General features: G+C 46.3%; 1 protein-coding gene and 1 long non-coding RNA gene across 21 annotated transcripts in view; both read right to left on the minus strand.

The window, feature by feature from the left end:
* Nucleotides 1-999: 999 nt before the first annotated feature.
* LOC125523789 lies at nucleotides 1,000-7,048 on the minus strand. Of its 17 annotated transcripts, none has more exons than XR_007290392.1 (9): nucleotides 6,598-7,047; nucleotides 6,378-6,484; nucleotides 5,801-6,300; nucleotides 5,528-5,594; nucleotides 5,352-5,406; nucleotides 3,847-5,204; nucleotides 2,436-3,776; nucleotides 2,056-2,217; nucleotides 1,001-1,695 (listed from the first exon to the last, which is right to left on the minus strand). It is a non-coding gene; the product is annotated as an uncharacterized LOC125523789 (long non-coding RNA). The 17 variants fall into 17 exon arrangements; XR_007290390.1 differs by having other exon boundaries at nucleotides 1,003-1,695; nucleotides 5,801-5,938; nucleotides 6,598-7,046; XR_007290386.1 differs by having other exon boundaries at nucleotides 5,801-6,484.
* Nucleotides 7,049-7,204: 156 nt separating this feature from the next.
* LOC125519756 (structural maintenance of chromosomes flexible hinge domain-containing protein GMI1) overlaps nucleotides 7,205-21,675 on the minus strand; it is a 33,791-nt gene continuing 19,320 nt past the window's right edge. For 3 of the 4 annotated variants that reach the window (XM_048684512.1, XM_048684515.1, XM_048684513.1), the window contains exons 28-38: nucleotides 21,012-21,109; nucleotides 12,457-12,555; nucleotides 11,053-11,119; nucleotides 10,900-10,982; nucleotides 10,533-10,799; nucleotides 10,298-10,456; nucleotides 9,534-9,648; nucleotides 9,181-9,370; nucleotides 8,895-9,086; nucleotides 7,951-8,262; nucleotides 7,205-7,675 (exon numbers count right to left, since the gene is read on the minus strand). In XM_048684512.1, the coding sequence (XP_048540469.1) occupies nucleotides 7,414-7,675; nucleotides 7,951-8,262; nucleotides 8,895-9,086; nucleotides 9,181-9,370; nucleotides 9,534-9,648; nucleotides 10,298-10,456; nucleotides 10,533-10,799; nucleotides 10,900-10,982; nucleotides 11,053-11,119; nucleotides 12,457-12,555; nucleotides 21,012-21,109 (1,844 nt within the window). In that variant the 3' untranslated portion in view covers nucleotides 7,205-7,413. Of the gene's footprint in view, nucleotides 7,676-7,950; nucleotides 8,263-8,894; nucleotides 9,087-9,180; nucleotides 9,371-9,533; nucleotides 9,649-10,297; nucleotides 10,457-10,532; nucleotides 10,832-10,899; nucleotides 10,983-11,052; nucleotides 11,120-12,456; nucleotides 12,556-21,011; nucleotides 21,110-21,675 lie in introns of all 4 variants that reach the window. The other variant, XM_048684514.1, reaches the window with a different exon arrangement.

The following is a 21,675-nucleotide window of genomic DNA, read 5'->3' on the forward strand; positions in this document are numbered from 1 at the left end:
GGCCCTCGTAAGGGCGGATGGTACCTGCGCGGCGGACATACGAGAGGTGTGGACCGGCGGTGGAGGATAAGCGGCATGGAGGCCGGGTATAGTGGTGGAGGTCGCAGAGTTCTGGGAAGGGCTTGCCGGGTTGGCGAGGTGGTAGAGTGGTGGCAGTGGCAGCAGCGACGAGAGAGAAAGCGGATGAAAGAGAGAGAAGGATGAAAACGCGGGTCCGATGGTCGGAGTCCTATGTGGATGTTGTCCGGAAAACGGACGTCTGAACTGGTCCGCGGACCAATGCGGGACGACGTTGAATGGCACACTGCGCCCGAACAGCTTGATCCAGACACTTGCGGAAGATTTGATGACCCACTTTGGAGATGCCCTAAACAACTTGTTGACTCACTCTATATGCAAAGTAGCACTGGCCATGTAGGGTCCAAGTTGTGAATCTTGGCGTCTGCTACCTAATGTCAATGGAGACAGTATATTGATGTCTTGATCTCTCCATTTTCCTGTGAGGCCATTGTTTGACGAATTAATTTGTAATAAATGGTGTGATAAGTGAGGCCATATGCATCTATAAGAGGCAGGGGTAATAGAAGCTTTTATTATCTTAGAAAAATACAAGGTGTAAAAAACTTTTAAGAGCTTTTGGCCGACAGGAGATACTACCTGCTTTCTGGTTTAAAAGGCTCACATGTACCCCTAGGTCAACAATTTAATCAAGATAACACGAGTTATATGTCATAAAAAATATATCATGGAAAACCTCAAATGTTATATTCTCTAATGGTATAAATTAGGTTATATTGATCAAACTGATAATCCAGAGACACATTGGGTCTTTTAAACCAAAAATGAGGAAGTACGTGACTGAAACTCGTTGAGTTGATTAGGGTAAGCGGTCCACACATAGTGAGATATACAAGTGAGAATGTCCTCCAATAAAAAAAGTATATATGGTTGCAAAAACGATACAAACAAAACACATGCCTATTTTTTTCCTAACATTTGCCAAATTGTTTATTACACCCGGCATTCTCCTGAGCCCTTCTGTATTTCCGGCATATGAGCCCTTATGACTGCCCAGATGCATGTGATTTCTTGGAGTGTCAAGAAACTCCAGGGCAAGTTCCCTACACCTTACAACCTACACTAGGGGTTGGGGCGCCACCTGGTGGCGCCTCTTGAGAGGAAGTTTGTATGGTGCCAGATTGACGAGCAACCTTTTCATCTCTTTTTTTCCAAATTGATGAACATGCACATATAAGCAAGGAACTTGCAATAGAATCTACACCTGATAACCAAACAAACAACCTTTGAACAAACAACAATATTTTAGAGACCTTGATCCCATTGGGTGGTGGATTATTCCCAACCATATTAAACACTATATCGTATGAATAACTACAGAAAATTGTGAAACCAATCTGGCATATAACTAACTGTACGCATAAGTGGCTAGCAGGTTTAAGCTCGGCCAAGAGTGGAAGTTTATGATGACGGAGCAGTTGTTGTCTTTGCTCCTCCTGTTCACTGACTCAAGCTCTGATAGCAGCGGATGTTTACAGCGACGCAAGAGATGTTGTCTTTGCTCCTCCTATTCACCAGTTGCTCCATCAGATGCTCCGCAGCTGCCTGTCCGCCCCTCTAGTGTCATTGATCTCATCAACAGCCTCTTGATTGGTCGTCACCTGAATTTTCATCATACTATAACAAAGCTTAATCGCACCAGAGCCAAAGAAGGGAAATATGAAAGCACTTCTAGATGCAGATAATTTGGTACGAAAAAAGAGCGAGCTAAAAATCCTCACCAAATCCACAAAAATAATAAAATACACTGCTACCTACCGTAGAGGTATAACTGGTATAGCTACAACAAGCAAACATCTTTCAAAACGCCCTATTGTCAGACTACTACTTGTAGACTTTCAGGCACGCAACGCTAACTTCAGTGGCTTTTTCCTAGAGCTTACAGAATGGATAGTAACAGAAAGAGCTACACAGATGTACTGAAGAGGCAACATTGTACTGCAATAAATCAATAGTTCTCATCAGAACAGCGCGTACTTTTCAACGATCATCTGGTCCTTCACATTGTTGGCCGACCGGCATGACAGCTGAGACTTCTGGCAGGCTGACGATCAGGAGAATCAACACGAGGCATATGGTATGCGGCTGCTTCGGGCACTGGAAGAAGAGGCCATTGTTGAGTGTCGATGAGGAGAGTGACTGCAATTAAAATCTGAATTGTATGATGCATGATTACCCAAATCGACATGAAGTAAATACAATAAGAAATATAAAATTACCGGAAAGAAATAGTTTGTGGAAAATCAAAATGAGAATTAAAAGCAGAAGATTTACACATGACGATGACCCATTTTAATTAAGTTGTATAAACAGCAACATTAACATCAGAGTAGGCTAGAAATATAAATTTATCATACATTGGCACAACTTCTGTTGCTTGAAATCAGTGCTGGAGAAACAGTCGTATGTGTCATAGAAAGACGCATTATCAAGGGCAACTTGGCGATGTATTCATCTTCTGAACCACAGCAAGAAGGTTTTCTAAAAAAATCATAGTAAGAAGGCAAGTCACTGTCACTGATTCTAAGTGGTAGTGAGCAAGCGAGTTGCATGGAAGGTGAAATGTTCAAGGCCAATAACCACGGATGTGCTTGTGATATGACTTCCAAGAGCGAATGAAAACACTACAACCTAACTATTAGTTTACAGCAAAGGGAAAGCATACATGATATAAGGAAGCCAAACATTACATATGTACCATTCTAAAATAAGCTGTATTTGATGCCATGAATGAGATATCGCCTATTATGGCAATATAAATTGATAGATTTTGCCTACTCGAAAGACTTACTTAAGTGTCACAGTAAGTAATAATTAACCAAAATGTTTTTAGTATCTCAACAATAAGAATATTATATAAGTATACTTCCGTCAAAAAACTATATGTTTACTTTCTCACAAAAATAACTATATGTTAACGAATATAGTCTACTAACTGAGACAACTTCGTGCAACAATCCATTTCTACAGATGTATAAGGTGAATTGTGTTTTTGTAGGCTGCTACAAATAGTATGTGCCCTTGCAAATTAATTGGTGGTGAAAAATTCTGATGCGAAGACATATCCGAGCCAAAGCAAAGAGCCAAAGAAGAGAGATATCTGAACGGAGTAAGATTCAGCCAACATACTGTATCTGAATCGAGTAAGAGTCAGCGAACATATTGCAAGAAGTTAAAATAACTGGAAAATACCTGAGCAGGTATTTGTGCATTTTGATCTTGCCTACACACATTAGGGTGGCTGGTAAGCAATGTGTTCGAGCAATCACTAAGAAAATTTAACTCACTATCAGTAACTTCAAGGCAAGAAAATATAATGACTAGCTTTGTGAGGCCACCACTTCCATCCAAGCATCCTTAACGCCAGGATACTCCCCCCAAACAAATGTTCTGATAGTGAAATACAACAAGCAGTTATCTTGTGAGGACAAAACTCTGTCTCAAAAGTATACAATATATTTTGCAAGTAAGATTTAGGTCTGAGAAGTTTCCTAGTCATTTAAATGTAGGGTTTCAGTCACAACGAAAACAAAAGGGTGTCAACCAAGAAAACATATGACACCCAATATACTATGACCAAATTGCTGCTTTTTTCTTGTGATGAAGTTCACCCAATTGAAGAGATGGCAACTGATCAATGACCAATCCACCCACTTTCTCCCACCGCGGCTCAACGCATGGCAAGAAGGTGAAATCCCCTGCACCCGGCCAAGAACAAGAGTGATTAGCCCACAACCAGCCAATAGAGAAGGATGACAGGGTGGTCACCTTTGATACTTTGGGGCTTAAAGTATCTGCCGAGATCTTCCCATGTAGCTTTAAGACTTTATAACAACAACCTATAGTGATATAAATGATTAAAAGCACAATTAAATTATTACCCAAAGACAGCACAAATTGATATGATGCTTTAGACTTGAGTATACACTCCCTGGTTTAACTTTTTCATGAACATTGGGTGAGCATGCTTGTAACCAAAAAGGGATCAAAGCGACAGTACAAAGAACTTCTTGAGATAGTAATTAATTGCAAGAATGTGGTTAGCATTAAATACTCGCAAAAATGGCATTCAAATGGGTTTAACCCATATGTTAGGATAATTTGCTCATAATTTGATAACTTGAACAGTTAATTTAGTAAAATCATGGATTTGTGGAGGTTAGAGAGCCACATAAGATCATCTGTTAGATGTCTATGGATGCCATGAATATATGCCCCAAAAATAGTTTAGTCCACATATATCTTCTTGGATGTGTAGGCTGTGTTTATAGACAGTACAAAACAGAGTTTTGGATCAGGCAATGGCATGTCCTTTATGCTGTGATATTATCTTGGGGCTAACAAAAGGCATCAGCAAGCATGCATTATGCAGCCTTTTCAATTTGACTACACTTCTAACATGAAAACTTTGCAAACTAATCCAAAATGGAGCTTTTTCAGTTCAGAAAGGAATCAATGCAAATACAATCATGAAACATACTACTTGCCTCAGTAACCATGGACACAGATATGCAGACAACCATGTTGAAAACCTGAATTTGGACATAGCAAAATAAAAACAGTAGAAAACATGAACTTCCTACAAGTGAACCTAAATATACATGGTAGGATCAATATGCAAAAGAAAGCATTGCCAATTTGGCTCTTGAACAGATAATGAGGATTAACATTATTAAGGAAACACTGAAACAATACTTAAATGCTCAGCTAACCAATCCCGGCCAAGCAAAAAATAAAATGGCAGATCATGAATATATGAATTCGTTTAGAAGTGGATCAGTCCTATCAACTGATCTGTTGTCGGCGTTTTGTTTGCTTCTTCTGCACTGTTTTGTTAGATAGAGCACCAGATGGTTTACTGACACTCATAAATATGTGTGACTACCAGCCAAGATCTTATCCTTAGTTGCAGCATTTGATGCGTTGAATACACATGTTTTATCACAATATAGTTGGTAAGTTACTCCAGTGAAAATTACATAAGTATATTCCCATATAGAAATAGTATCACTGTATTAGAGGCTCATTGTGCACCTGTAGAGCTGCTCTCTGAGTTCTATTAAAGCGACTTGGTGATTCAAACCAGTGAGGATAGCCTAATTGTTGCATCCCCAAGACTATACGGCCTACGAATACAAAATATCAGCAAGTATGTTCTCTCAAGGATTTTTTTCGAAGATGTTCTCCCAAGAAAATTTCAGCAACTTCAACTTGAGAACTCTATCTAAGTAATTGCCGACTAAAATATTTGATAAAACAAAGTTAGAGCATACCGTATTTTCAACATCCCCAATCAGATCAGCTATCTGCTCAGATATGACATCCTTCCTGTTTTTATCCAACACAACAACCCAATCATGCGCACTACCATCAGAACTATTAGACTACTAGAATCTAATGGATGAGTGAGCTATTTATTAGGCAAAGACAGGTAAGCGTTCAAACATACGAAATCTTCAGCTTTGAGCTGCTGCATCATAGACGAATCTTCTGTTTCAATTTGCACCTTCACATATCTGAAAAGTAAAAGAATATCACATGACGACATCAACAATCAAATTTATCATGAACAAGTTATGGTTTATTAATTTCAAATTCCGTAAGGCGATAGTATAAATCAGAAGAAACAGAATTAAGTGTATGGCAAGTGAACTTGGCACCTGATAAATTCTACAGGCCAATATATGACCACGGGACACAAATTTACATAAATGAACTTCACCTCTTGTGCAGGAAACCATCCCCGACCCCTATCCAACACATGAATATCCAAACTTGGTCCTATCTGAGCCATCTTCAGTTGAACTGAGAAACAGTAATATGATCCATCAGAACCAAATGCTTTAACATCGGCATTTTCCTGCACCAGATAAGTGGCACTGAATCAACAAAGCGTAGTGTTCATGCCTTAACGCAAACAGATTGAGTGTTAACTTCGCAAGATTCTGCTGTGTCGGAGACATCACCTGGATGACGCAGACCGACAAGGAAATTACCAAAGAGCAAACCTCATTATAATACCCAAATTAGTTCACCCGCATCACCAATATAGGAAATAGACAATGAATTTTTTTTCCCAAGAACATGAACTTGCAACACTGGAAAAAACTACAGACATGACCCAATCAAACTGTACCTGTGAGATTGATAATAACAAAAATGGTTTTGCTAAAGGCCTAAAGCACATCTGGATAATAAGATAGCACACAAATCTTGTAATATCTACAACATGGCAAACACATGGTTTAATTGATTGACAAGCAGTCAAGGTAATTCCGCAGCAATATGTATAAACCAACCTGAATAGTTGAATTAGGGGGCTCGGTCAATAGCCATGCTTGAATGCGTTTCAGCTCAAGAGAAAAGGGCATGCAATCCTGACCTTAAGATTAAGTTCCGGTATAAACTGCAGGTACCACAAACTCAATCCGATATGCCAGAATCATGTGGAGATGACGAGAGACGAAATAAAAGGGAACTCACAGTGCAGACCAGGGTGAGAGAGAGAGGGAGACGAACCTGTAGGTCGAGCCAACGCCTCAGAATCAGCAAAACCAAAGAGGAGGACGACCTCGTGTGGGGCAACAGCGGCCTGCACTCCTTTCTGACAAGCGAGAAGAGGGAAAGGCAGGTCGGGATGGAGGTCGTGGGGCTCAATCCGCGGGCAGATGTGGAGAAGGCGATGCCGCGCGGCAAGTCGGGCCCCTCGCCGGACAGCACGCCATCCGGTTTTGGCGGCGGCTACCGCACGCTAGCCGGTCGCCGCAGCTGGCGGCGGAGGGAAGTGGCGTCCCCAAGCATCGCGTGATGGGCCGCTTCACCGACCTCAACCATGGGTGGTGGGTGGGAGCATCGCCAAGGTGGCTGTGGCGGCGCTGGAGAGGGAGGAGGGGGCGCTGGAGGCGAAGAGAGGTGGAGGGTTTCGCTCGACAGCTTTTCCTTTCTTTCTTTTTTCCCTCTTATTTCCTGCCCAACCCACGCATTCGACGTGGCACGCGCCAGCAACCCCCTTGATGCACACCTTATTGTTTTGGATTGCCATGTGCTGCCTTTTTTAACAGCATGTGCAACAATTTTCAGAGCAGCAGCGGCACATAGAAATACTATGCATAACTCACAAGAGAACTGAACGCGGTAAAATGATACGCATTAGATTTAGTCAAACACTGCCTAGTTGCATTGTTAGTAGCATGTTAATCAGTCCATCAGCTAATCCCATACAAAACTAGAGGGAACAAGATTCATAAACAACTAGAACAGTTCAGCAGTTAATATGATGCCATGTGACCATCTTTGTAGACCACATTGTTAGATTGCTACAAGCCCATTCGTCTACTATGACACTGGGTGATACTGATCAAGCTGGCTGCCACTGGGCTGGCTCATTACCTCCGCCATCTCGTCGAATTTGCGTTTCTTCTTGTTGCGCTTCATGACCAATTTCTGCCGATTCTCTTCAGCTCTTCTTATCTTGTTCTCCACTGTTTCCAGAACATTCTTCTCTGCGTTCATCTTTTTTACTTTGGTGAACACATCCTCAGGGTCTTCCAGAATGTCAGGAGCATCAGGCATGACGGGAAATATGATCTCCGGGTCACTGTGAAATGATCAGATGATAAGTATGGACCGCATAGATGATGTCACAAAACATCAATGACAAAAATTAAGAGCGGATAATTCATGTTTTGGTACAAGTACAACTCATGGTGAAATATATTTATGAATGCCAAATCCAAACCAACTAATGTCGAAACAGTCGATAGTCAACCAACGAACTGAGTCTCATTTGACAACCTGATTAATAAATGGGCAACTTGGGAGAAAATCACCAGTTCATTCTGCCTTTGTTCAAAAAACGTAAAAATAACTGACCTGTAACCAAGCAGCAGCATACCATCACCCTTTATAATCCCACCATCCAAAGATATAGCCCCATTCCTCAAATGAGGCATTGCTTGCCGCATGTCATTCCGTGTTTCATAAACTTGAAGCTCTCCAAAGAGCCTATAAAATAAGGTTTCACGGAGACCATGTCCACTACTTGTGATTATCTCCAAGTTCTCTGCAGAAAGATTGATCAAGTTGACTGCAAACCCACGAAATCCCTTGGGCGTCTCCGCATGTGGAAAAGGCAGATTTAGCTTTTTTTGCCTTATGTTCCAAAAGACGTCTCCATTATATGGCCTGTCAAATAAACATTTATTAAAAATGCTGAGTTATCTATCTTGTATGGCCTGCCAAACAATTGAATTTATGCGATAGAATTGAATAGACAAATAATCACCTCATAGAAGAAATTGCACAAGATTTCGTTTCTCAAAATTTTGACAGAAAAATGTTCTATCACTATTTTTAACTAGAAACATTTATCAAAAATGCTGAGTTATCTATCTTGTATGGCCTGCCTAACAATTGAATCTATGTGAGAATTGAATAGAACAAATTATCATCTCATAGTAGAAACTGCACATAAAATTTATTCTCAAAATTTCAACAGTTTTATATATTAGTACTTTGTGTTAGATAAGATAGGTAAATCCACATTTTGTTGATGATACGAGTAGGATTATCACCATATGGCAATCAGCAAACTACGTTTGCAACTTTTACACATACACTTTTTCATATTAGTCATACACAAGCAACGGGGGTTGAAGGGCTTCTGCTTATGGCTATGAACAGGTTCAGGGTTCAGAAGACTGTAAACCAGGAATTTTTTAGTTTACTGATGCATTAGCAGCACTCCGGTTTCAAATTTTCTAACACCCAGAAATGCATCTACAGACCTGCTAAAATTAAGTAAATATAGATATTACCTTATTTCATCCAGGCATATGATAGGAAATCTCCTGCTTATTGGGACTCCTAGTTTAGCTGCTTCCTGATGAATACCAAAGCGAATATCCACATTTCCTTCAGTGTCATATTTTTCAAAGTAATTAGCAGCGTCCTGAGTCTTGCAAACCACTGCAAGCATGTTGTCTTCACCAAGATACACAGAAAGCATCCTACCAAATGAGAAGACAGAGATTCAGATGAATAAAATTATGCATCATGTTAGAATAGGTCTGACATAAATAATGTAGGAGTCTGCAAATTTACCTACTGAGCTCTCTGTTAGCAACAGTTCCGAGAAGAGCAACAATACCAACAACTTCATCCTTGAAAGATCGCCCTGGTGCATATGCTTTACGGTTGGAGAGATTACATAGAACAGCAGCAGCAGTACCAACATTCTCTTCAATTTTATGACGAGTTATCTCTTTTGCGCCAACTCTGTGGCCAATCTCATCTGCATACATGAAAATTAAATTATATAAAGCGACGAGCAGGGAAGACAAGTGCAGGTATAAGAGTAATGTAACAGAGCCCATTATAATGAGACCATGCAGATTAAGTCCATACTCAGCGGAAGACAAAAGCAATAAAAATTTTGCACGAGCACAGAAAATAACCTTTCAGACTGGCAATACGATTCTCCACAGATTTCTTTTGAGAATCAAGAAATTTAATCATTTCTTCTTCAGAGCGTATATTGGAATCAATTGATTCAATCTCATCAGAAACTTTCTGAAAAAAGTGACAAATTAAGGCACGGACAAGCTAATAATAATATTCTGCAGGTCAAAAAAATTGTAACCTCTAATCAAGCTATAACAACCTTTATTTAATGGTGTAAGTATCATAGATTTTGAATCAAAATACACATAATATTTTCAACTACCAAATAGTTATTAATTTTATGAATAATTTAATGATTTATTCTGTCAGAAGGTTTGTATTTTTCTTGATATGCACAGGAGAAGGAACCCCTCTAGCGTTATAATAAGCAACAATTCAACTCAGCTCTACTTCATCAACAATTTAATGATTGGATGGTTTCCATCAACATTGTATTTTGAGTTTTGCACAATATACATTAGACTAACCAGGATAACAGAGGATGCTGAAAAAACAAATCACTGCACTAAATGGGTATTAAGTTTCCATACCAACATCATAAAGACATGTATTGACCCACGGTGCATCATATGCAAATAGCGATAACCTTGGCGCTATTTTGTTTAAATCTGAGTTTGTAGTTTTCTTGAAAAAAGTTTGAGTTCAGAAAACGTTCTAGTTTGAATAATGTATTCCTTAGTAGTTTTTTAAGATCTAAATAAGCCAGAGGACTTCAGCAACACTAGAAATGTTAAATCAAGGTATTGAAGGCTTTTACCCTCAGAGCATCCTCAATGTATCTAACAGATTGACAAGAAGCAAGTTGACTTGGAGATAAAAGATCTTGACTTGATAGAGATGAAGTTGGGTAGCTGCATATAGGTTCAAAGTCGTTCTCCGAGTTTACTCGCACTAAATCAAGAGCATAAACATGAATCTGCCAAAGGAAAATCCAGGACTTCAGTCTGAAATAATTATAAATTGTGCAACAAGAGCTACCTTGTAAGATCAACCTGAATTATTGTTTCCAGGTCAGCAAAATGTGTATGATATGCCACAAAACTGACTGTTCCTGGTTCATTAGGAACCTGTGCACGAGGAAGAACACATCTTCCATGTTCAAATGCATATTGTGCTCCTTGCACATCTTTTAATTGATTCGACCTGATGCTAAGTGTATGTTGGAGTCCATGTATTGACTCGTCAATCACTCCATCACAGTCAGAAACTTCAAATATTATGTTCTCCAAGAAGGTCCCAGCAGGACAACTTTCCGGAACCTGACAAATAATAATAATCACGAGGCTTCCACCTTTTGAACAAAATTAAGCACCACGATGTCACTAATAAGAAATCAAATGAACGAATCAGTATTACTACCTTAACAGCTTTCAAATTCCTGATAGCAATTTGAAATGTTCTATTGAAAATCTTTTTCTTGTGATCAAAAATCGTCAAACAAACTGCACAAATATGCACATAATTATTAGAATGAAAATGTACCAGCAATATTGGAACCACTATGTAACTGACCTTCTGAACCAAATCCGCTAACAACTTTAAGCATTCCACGTAGGTCAACAAATCCTTTGCTGTTTACCTGCAAAATTAACAATATAGTTTATATGCCGACAGACTACAACTGTAAAATTGTCAAACAATTTAAGGGCTCCCAAGATGGCTTCATATGATGGAACCATAGATTTGGAAAAGAATAAGAGTGCAGGATATAAAAGGGTGCTGCATCATCCAATCAATTAGAACCATGTAATTAACAAGCTACTCTTAGTCCCTCATCAGTCATCATAATGTCAAAACAACGGGGTTCAGGTGGCATAGCTCTGGGTTTCGCTAATGCTTCTAGTCCGGTTGAGGGTAGGCCAAGTCAAGCATAGGTAGGAATTGGACCAGACCAGGCTTAGCCTCGTTGAGCCAGTCCATTTGTCAAAAATCTAATAATTCTCCAACCGCTCCCAAATTCAGAAGCAGCAAATCCCAAAGCATCGAAACTAGAGGGGTAAAGTCTTTAGTTTCCTGTTTCCCTGCATACATTTTGCCCCTGTTAAAATGTACTTACTTACTCCCTCAGTTTCTTTTTAGTCTGCATATAAGATTTGGTCAAAGTCAAACTTTGTAAAGTTTGACCAACTTTATAGAAAAAATATTAACATCTACAATACTAAAGCTATATGGTATGAAAGTTTATTTCATGATGCATCTAACAATATTGATTTCATATTGTGAATCTTAATATTTTTTTTCTATAAACTTAGTCAAAGCTAAGAAAGTTTGACTTTGACCAAATCTTATATGCAGACTAAAAAGAAACGGAGGGAGTACTTACTGAGCCTTTTGTCCCAAACAAGTTGGGGTAGGCTAGATATGAAACCCTTTCACGAGGACTTCCCAGGAGGTCACCCATCCTAGTACTACTATCGCCCAAATGGGTTTCATACCCAAAGGACTGGCTAGTTTTTACGTTGGCTCGCCAAGCCTATCACAACCCTTAGATATGAAACCCTTTCACGAGGACTTCCCAGGAGGTCAGCCATCCTAGTACTACTCTCGCTCAAATGGGTTTCATACCCATGGGATAGTTTTTACATTGGCTCGCCAAGCCTATCACAACCCTCCTCCTTTACCCGGGCATGGGGCCGGCTATGCCTAGAAGACATAGGCGGAGTTGCCCCTGTTAAAATGTAGCAGCTCAAATTTTTTCCACCTCATTGACAACTCTGACTGGAAGTCTATTTTTACGTTACTAAATTACATAGAAGAAAATAGCAAAATACAGCACGTGCAAAGAACGATATTTTTTTTAACAATCTCCACTGCAGGACTGTTACCGAGCGCACCACATCATTCTGGCTAATGTTAACCTGGTCAAAATATACATTTACTAGCATTGCAAAAATACAGTTTAAAACAAACGATTACCTTTCGAACAGGTCCGCATTTATCTACAAAGGAGAATCCAACAGTATTGACAATAAGTTCCGTCCCTTCTTCAACATGATTGCCACAATGATCGAGCACCTGCGAATGGTTGAAACAGTATATAGAGGGTAATTTTCGGAAACTGCATACGAGAAATTAGTAAAACAAGCCCCATCGCAAAAGGTAAAAAAATTATTAGATAGTAAACCTAATAAAAATGGTAGAAAAGTTATATATGTGCCATTACAAAAATCCATGTCTGAAAAATGCCACTACAACCTCTCATACTCACTCAGATGCGATTATCCATCTTTTCCCTCAATTTCAAGTCAATACAGGTGAGTATTTGACCTAGTATTTTTGTATGGACAATAATCCCCCTAACCTAATTGCTTTAGTCATCCATCTAGCGTATTTTTGTATTTTTGCAGCAGCGCACGACATGGCAGCATGCAGGAGGCAGGCTAGAGAGTATTGTGGGGTGAGATGAGGGTGAGAGATGGGGTAGGGCATGAGGGTTGTTGGGTGACATGTATGGACTATTTAATATTGTTCAACATAAGGATGTTGTTCTTGGAGTGGAGAACCCACAGGCTCACTTCTGACAGGCTCTCATTGGTCAGCATTTGGCAGACTAGAATGAGATCATCCTCAAGGTTGCCGAGGTGCAACTAACTCAAGAGCAAGATGGGCTTAAGTGGGGCCTTCATACTGGTGGGGCTTTTACAGTGCACTCCATGTATTCAGTTTAGATCTAAGCAATTTTTGGGTCTAAAAGTATCATCAAAGATCAAGGTTTTCCTATGGTTCATATGTCAAAAAGTCATCCTTATCAAGGAGAATTTCATTAAATGCAAGTGGCAGGGGATGCACGATGTAGCTTCTGTTATGAGCAGGAAACCATCCAACGTCTCTTTTTCGATTGTGTTTTGGCACGTATTGCGTGGCAAGTTTTATAATTAGCTTTTAATGAAGACGACTAGGCTCATGCCAACAGTACTTTTCAGAAATTTTACATATTTATATATACTGGGAAAAGGAGAGTACCATTTAGGCATGGTAACAGTACAACTATCTTTTGATGAAATACGTAGTTCTTTTAACTTCTAAAAGGTTCTCAAAAAAGGGGTAATTTTTTCTCAAAAGCAAGGCTCAACGAAGCAGGAGCAAGAAGTCCATCTGAGTAACAAAAACATCAAAATATTTTTTTCGAGAAAACGCAAAGGACTCTCTGCGTTTCATTTCATTGAAGAGATGAGAAAGTACAATCCTCCTAGGAGGTGGTGGTTATATGGATTAGCACCCTATCAGTGGACATCCCAGCTAGTGGGGAGGACTACCCTGAGACCCAAAGCGCCAGCTTGTGCCCAACATTTGGCTTCGGCCTTAATCCTATCTATGAGTGCGGTAGCCGAGGGCCGTGCATTCTTGAAGACGCACTCGTTGCGCTGTTTCCAGATCATCCAAGGAACGAGCATGGTGATGGATTGCAGACCTTTCCGTAGCGCCTGTGGGATCTGCCCTTTCGTTCGTTGCCACCAGTCCGTGAGGCTGGGTTCATTGCTTGGCGGTTGAGAAGGTATCCTCGCCCAAGCCAGCACGTCGTACCAAACCTGCCGCGTAAACGGGCACTCTAGGAGCAGGTGCCACATCGACTCAGGGGCCTGATCACAGAGGAGGCATCGTGGATGGTGCTGTAGGCCGCGACGGGCGAGTCTATCCGCTGTCCAGTGAAAGAAATGGACGCGCCGCGGTGCCCAGCTCTTCCAGGTAAGCTTCCAGGAGGGGCATTTCATAGATCCGTGGAAGGTTGCAGCGTAGCATGACCGTGCCGTATAGGTGCCACTAGCCGTCCATCTCCAGAGCATCTGGTCAGGCCGGTTTGGTAGGCTGATGTGCTGCACGGCATGCCAAAGTCTGAGATATTGGCCAATCTCATGAATCCCTATCGCTCCTTGGATGTCTGCGGCCACCGTTCTTGACTTGCGTCGCCGTTTGGGGATGCATTGGTAGAGTGCCGGTGCGAGTTCGCGCACGGACTGACCATTGAGCCATCGGTCATTCCAAAACAGTGCCGTCAGTCCATCACCGAGCACCATGGTCGTCGATGCGTAGAACAACGCGCGCTCCTCGCTGGAAAACTGGAGGTCGAGGCCTCGCCATGCGCGATCGTCGTCCGTGTGGGAGAGCCACATCCAGCGCAGGCGCAGCGCGAGGCCAGCGCGCTCCAGATCCTGGACCCCAAGCCCGCCGTACTCGAGCGGGCGGCATACACGTCGCCAGTTGACGTGGCAGTGTCCGCCATTAGCAACGGCGCGCCCGGCCCACAAGAAGCCGCGCTGGATCTTTTCGAGCTGTCTCAAGGTCTTCTTGGGCGGCGCAAACGCGAGCAGTTGATGTATCGGGATCGCGGCGAGCACCGATTTGACCAAAGCCAGCCGCCCGGTTTTGTTCATGAGCCATGCTTTCCATGTGGGGAGCCGAGCAGCCACCGAGTCGACGAGGGGTTGTAGTTGGGCAGCCGAGGGGCGGCGTAGCGTGAGAGGGATGCCAAGATAAGTAATGGGCAGCTCCGCCTTCGTGCATCCCACCTGGTCAATTGTTGCATCCGCCTCGGGGTCGCCATTGAGGGTAGTGGCGGAGCTTTTGGCATAGTTCACTCGGAGGCTGCTAGCTTCACTGAATATAGCCAGGATCGCACGTACGGCCTCCACGTTGCCATGCGTGGCGTGGCAGAATAGCATCACGTCGTCTGCGTACATTGATATGGCCGGAATGTCTCGTCGGGGGTGCAGCCGCTGCAATATGCCGGCGTCGTGGGCGCGGCTGATTAGGCGCCCAAGGATGTCCACGGCGAGCACGAAGAGCTGCGGAGATACGGGGTCTCCCTGGCGCAGCCCGCAGCGCCAAACTGGTGGTCCCGGTTCACCGTTGATCATGATCCGAGTGCTCGAGGATGATAGCAAGATCGCGAGCCACTCCCTGAAGCGAGGTCCGAATCCGTATTGGCCAAGAACCTCGAAAAGGAAGGGCCATGACAGGGAGTCGAAGGCGCGCGTCAAATCTAGCTTGAGCATCACTCTCGGAACCCAAGTTGGTGCAGCAGCTTCATCGATTGCTTGACGAGGACAAAGTTGTCGTGCAAGCTCCGTCCCGGAATGAAAGCGTTCTGGTGGCGGCTAACCATGTCTCCCAGTCTGGGCGCTAGGCGGAGCGATAGCACCTTCGCGAAGATCTTCGCCACAAGGTGGATGAGGCAGATTGGCCGGTAGTCGCGGAGTTGGCACGCGTCTGCTCGCTTTCGGAGTAATGTCAAGAGGGCCTGGTTGAGCTTGCTGAATCCGCGGCCGCGCAGCTCAAAGAGCTGCTGGAAGGTGTCGAGGAAGTCTTGCTTGATGATGCTCCAGCAGGCCCGCAAAAATTCCGCGGTGAATCCGTCCAGCCCCGGCGCTTTGCGAGCCGGGAGGCGCTTGACGGCGTCCCAAATCTCCTCCGAGCTGAATGGTGCCTCGAGGTCAGTCAGGTCATGGGGCTCGATGATCTGCGATAGATCCAGCGTGTGGTTGCGGGCGGCGGAGGAGCCAAGGAGCTCGTCAAAGTACGTGAAGGCCGCTTGAGCCATTCCCTCCTGATCAGTGATCACTTGTCCATCGGTCACAAGGCGGAATATGTGATTCTTCTGTCGGCGGAATGAACATTGCCGGTGGAAGAAGGCTGTGTTGGCATCGCCGTCCTTGAGCATGGTGATCCGCGCTCGTTGCCTCGCGATTGTGCGCTCGAGAGAAGCCAGCCCCAAGTATGAGATCTTGAGCTGTTTTCGCAGCCAATCTTCCGGGGGAGAGAGCGCGCGGTCTTCCTGGGCTTTGTCAAAACGCGATATGAGCTCGCGGGAGATGGCCATCTTGTCACGAATGCAACCCTTGGGCCTGGCGCTCCAACTTGTCAATGCGCGGGCCGTGCTCTTAAGGCGTAGCATGAGGCGCCGGAAAGGGTCCGGGTCATGCACCGATCCCCAAGCCGCGGCAACCGTGTCGTGGAATCCGTCAAGTCGCAGCCAGAAATCCTCAAAGTGGAACCTCCGGTGCGCGACGTGCGTGGGTGCGCAGTCAAGGAGGAGCGGGTAATGGTCGGACACGACGGAGGCGAGGCATCTCAAGTGACAGTCACCATGCGCGTCCTCCCAGTCCACGGTGCAAAACACGCGGTCTAGGTGCACCAGGGTGGGCGGGGTTTGCTCGTTGGACCACGTAAATCTTCTCCCATTGAGGTATACTTCCTTGAGCGCGAGATCGTTGACGAGGCGGCGGAATCTTCCCATCATGCGGCGATTTAGGTTGCCGTTATTCTTGTCTTCATCACGAAGGATCAAGTTGAAGTCACCGCATAGCATCCAAGGCCCGGGGCAGTCTGCGCGTATATCGCGAATCTCCTGCAGAAAGGCGATCTTTTCCGCGTCCTCTTGGGGGCCGTAAACGACGGACATCCACCAAGGCATGCCACTGGCCGTGGCCACTCTTGCGGTGACGGCATTTGTGGTGAACAGGTGGTCAGTGATCGACACGACCCTGCTCTTCCACGCGAGCAGGATGCCTCCCCTCGTGTCGTTCGCCGGAAGGTATGTGTAGTCGTCAAACTCCGAACCGAGGGCATCGAGGACAACAGACGAGCACATCAAGGCCATTTTAGTTTCTTGTAGGCATACAATGGAGGCTCCGGTGGTGTTGAGCAACGATCTAACGGCAAAGCGCCGGGCACGCGCGTTGAGGCCGCGCACATTCCATATAGCTATCTTGATGGCATGATCCATGGGTGCACATGATCGACGGGGCGGACGTTACGGTATCCCTATGGCGAGCCGGCCAACCGAGCAGTGGCCGTCGCAGCAGCCGCGGTAGAGAAGTCCGCGGGTAGCTCTCGGTCTACTAGGGCAGCGATGGCCGTGAGTACCGAGAGCGGGATGGGTACCGCAAACATGTCGTCGTACGCCTTCATCTCGGCCGCGGTGATCCTCTGGTTGGTCCCGACTATCCCGAGCGTGCGGAGGATCTGAACTTGCACGTGGCGCTCGGCGGTGGGTGGCGCAGCCGACAAGACGGCAGTGGTGACCGAACGGCCACGTCTGGGCGTGAAGTTCAACGGGCGGCGCGGTTTCTTCCCTGGGGTTGGCAAGGCCGCGGCAATGTGCTTCGTTGCTGCTGCGAGAAACTCGCCCAGAGTCCAAGTCTTCGACGTGCAGGGGCGTGCGCGAGATCGGCGCAACGTGATTGGCGCCGACGCGAACCTCCCCGGTGTCGGACGTGGAGAGCCATGCTGGGCCCCCATAGATATGGGAGCAACGGGGCCCACGATGTCCTCCTGCATGGTGGGCTGGGCATGGGCCTGTCCAGTCGTGACTCGTCCATCGGGGGTGCGGGATTGGGTGGTTGCGGGTCGGTCGGGGACAGCACGCTGGCCTCCACGTGGGGTCCGGTGGGCAGGTAGTCGCCGTCACTAGGGCCCGTCTCCCCAGTCGCTGGCGTGGGGGAGTTGTTGCTTTGCCCCGACCGAGCCGCAGAATGGCCCACAGGCGCTGGCGGCGTATCAGAAACCATGCAGGCGGCGTCCAGATCCCGACAACGCATGGGATCGGGAGAGCCGGACATGGCCCCCACGCGATCGTCCTCGGGCGCGCCGTTCCCAGCCGGGCTCGAGCCCCGCGCTAGTTCCAGTGAGTTCGCGGCCAACGAGAGTTCGCCATCTGGGGCCTGGCCCGCCACCACGCCCACCATCGGGGCCGCAGCAGCCAAAGTGTCGCCACCAACTGGCGCGGTCGTCGTGGTCGCGGGGACAACTGCGTCCCCGACAACCTTATCCACAGGGCCCGCCTGCAAAGTGCCCCTTTGTGATCCTCTGCCTCTTCCTTTTCTGGCGCGTCGACGAGGGGGATGGGTCCCCTGCTGACCAGGCCACGATGGCATGCAAAGATCCCGGCCCAGCACGGACGGTGGCGCGCCCTCGCCGGCGGGAGCAGGCCAAGCATGCGACATGGCGAGTCCGTCCGCGCGTCCCGGCCGGTTTTGTGCGCGCCACAGCACGTCGTCCATGGCCATGCCATCAGCGCGGCCGGGCGGCGCGGCGTCCGTACGCCGGCGCTTGCGGCCCCGGCGGCGCGCTCTGCCTTGGCCTGGTGCGCGGTTGCGGTCGTCGCGGGCGTCGTCGTGTGCATCATCCCCGCCCTGTCCCGTGCCATGCTGGCCACGGAGAACTGGAGCGCTAGCTGGCACGACGCGGGCCACAGCAATGGCGATGGGGTAAGTGAGGATCCTGATGGTGGGCTTGTCGGAACTCAGACGCGCAGGGATCTGCTCGACGATCTCCAGAACGGCGGCGCGGCGGATCTTGTCAGGGTGGTGAGTGCGCGCGGCCAGCTTGAACGTCGCAAGGTTGGCTCTGGAGCGTGTCCTGGGGTGAAGGCGCTCGATCCAGCAGCTCGTTCCCAGGACATGCTCTGCAGTGGACAGGTGCCAAGCCTGCGCCGGAATGTCGCGGAGCTATAGTTCGACGCACTACTCGAACTCGCCGGAACTAGCGTGTGCTAGTTGCTCCATGGCCTGAGGGAGAGCGAGAACCGCGGCGAGTTGATGAAGTGCTCTCCGTCGAGGCGGCGCTTGGTGGTGTGTGAGCCGAAGAGGATCAAGAAGTCCTCGGGGTGGTGCTCATGCACGGTGAAGTCGCCATCGGCCAGCTCGAACGTGTCGATGAGCACAGCGGAGATCTCAGCACCGGACACACGTGGTCGGTTGCCGGTGATGGAGGCGACCAAGGCGCGGCTAAGGACGTCCTCCGCCTCCTCCATCTTGACGGAGTGGGCCATGATTACCCGCACGGGCTCAGGCTCCGACGTGCGGAGGGAAGGCGCCACGACCAGGGCGGCCGTCTGCGGCAAGGGTGGCGGCGGAGGCGCGGCCCAGCGCGGCGGGGGGGTGCCATGGCGCGTGGCCGCATCCACGGCAGAGGGGGCGGAGGTGCGGGCCCGTCCGGCGGCGTCGCGGCACCTGTTGTCGCAGGAGCGCGAGTCGTGGCCGGACTCGAGGCATCGGCGGCAGCGTATGTCGTTGGTGCAGTCACGGACACGGTGGCGATGGTCGAGGCAGCGAAAGCAGAGCCCCGCGACCTCCTCCGGCGACGGGCTGCGACGGCGCAACGGCGGGGGACTCGGCCCAGTCGGGGAGCGCGGGCGGTTGCCGCGATGCCTGCGCCGCGGCTGCTGGAAGCCGTCCGCATCGACCTGAACTCCGCCGAAGACGCGGTGCACCTCAGAGCGGGGGCCGAGGCGTGTTGCAGCGGGCTGCCGGGAGGGCGCCGGGGCCGGCGGGGTCCGGGCGACGTCGCTGTAGGAACGCAGCGAGGACTCACTCTCCGAGTCGAACACGTTGCCACCAGAGGACACGCGGTCGCCGTCGGAGAGGGTCGCTCGGCGCCCAGCAGGGTCAGCACCGGAGGAAGCCATGGCGGGGGCCATGAGGGGAGGGGCTGGGGGAGGCTCGCGGTTGGGAGGAGGGCCGCCGGCGGGGATTCGACGGCAGCTGGCTAGAGGTGGGAGAGGGCTAGGCAGGGGTGGGAGCGGAGCGGAGCCATAAACATCAAAATATCATTGTTCTGGTTGCTGAGATACTGCAAATCGAGTTATAGAATCTACAACTGAAGTACCTGAAGCCACAACAATCTAGGATACTCTTTATCAGTAACAAAAACATAAGTTTATGAATTTGAAATATTGGATAGACAAACTAAAGGAAGATCTGATGTCACTATCAACCAAAAAGAAACAGAAATTTGTGCCATTCATCACTTCAGAAATTATGCGCAAAGAACTAAAGAGATATGGCTTTGTAATTGTAGATTTCATTAATATTAAGAATGAACCAAGAACGGAAGAAACACACCATGTTATCATACCAAAAAGGCAGAAACCATCAGCCAAACAAAAAAATAAAGACAACTTGGTGGTAGACTTTAGCAATGGTGCTATACTGGGATCTTACAAATCTTTCGTCAATTAATCAGGTGTGATAGTTGTGTTATCGGAACTGCATGAGAAAAATTGGAAGTGTGGAAAAAAATTGTGGCAGACGTACTTTGTATTGACTGGAAGAAATTGTGGTGAATTCTATGGTGTTTTAGTACCCAGATATTCAAATCGGCTCTCAAGAGTGTATGCTCCCAGGGTGAAACAAATGGTGTTCCTGAAGTCAAAAAATTCTGAAACAATCTACACATGTACATCTCCATGTTACTATATGTACATATATATTTACATGGGAAAAAGGCAAGTTTTGTGTCCTGTGCGAAAAAATAAATTTGGCGCTTCAAAAATTGTCGTTTCAGAGCACCAGGTTAGGTAGTTTTTTCCCACAGCACAATATATGCCATTTCTTCATGAAAATTTGCATGCCAATTGAAGATGCAAACATATATGACAGGGGACGCTTCCCTGAATATTCAAATCGGCTCCTGAGAGCACATATTCCTTGGGTGAGACAAACACTACCCAAGACAACAGAGTAACGACGTACCTCTAGAAGGGCATCATCAATAACTTCTCCAGGAGTTAAATTCTTCTCCCAAGCAAGGGACATATCCATATTAATTGTTGACGGAAGACCTGGCTTAACTGCGTGAAATATATGTGAACTCTTAATAATAGTGAGTAATCCACATGACGGCAAGAAAAATCTCTTATGAAAAGATCAGCTCAATAGGAAATATCCATCTTATTTCTGGGTATAGTTCACCCACATCTCATATACTACCATGTGTATAATAGCTTATCATTGTTAGTATGTTTTTATACCAATTTCTAACATACCCCAAAGCGAGATACATGAAAAAACTGCAGGTGCGGCCATGGTTTTGGCATATTCACTAAATTCCTTCATTTTTTAATAATCCCTTCAATTTCTACATAAAATAGTAGTATGTGAAAAAATTACACATGCTACCAGTAAATTATATGTATAGGTATGCTACCTAAGTGGTCTTATACACACAAATACTGCCACTACTGCACTACATACTCCTAGTTACGCTAGATACTCCCTAGACTGTACAAAATGCACATGGGTGTGACTACACTGGTAGTAGCAAAATGGCTTGCATTGCAATATATGAAATGTAACCGGAACATGCAGAACTAGTTTTTTCTAGAGAACATGCAAAAAACTTGTAGCAATTCTTTTC

Source organism: Triticum urartu, chromosome 7 (assembly GCF_003073215.2).
Source record: "Triticum urartu cultivar G1812 chromosome 7, Tu2.1, whole genome shotgun sequence".
NCBI classification, from domain to species: Eukaryota; Viridiplantae; Streptophyta; class Magnoliopsida; order Poales; family Poaceae; genus Triticum; species Triticum urartu.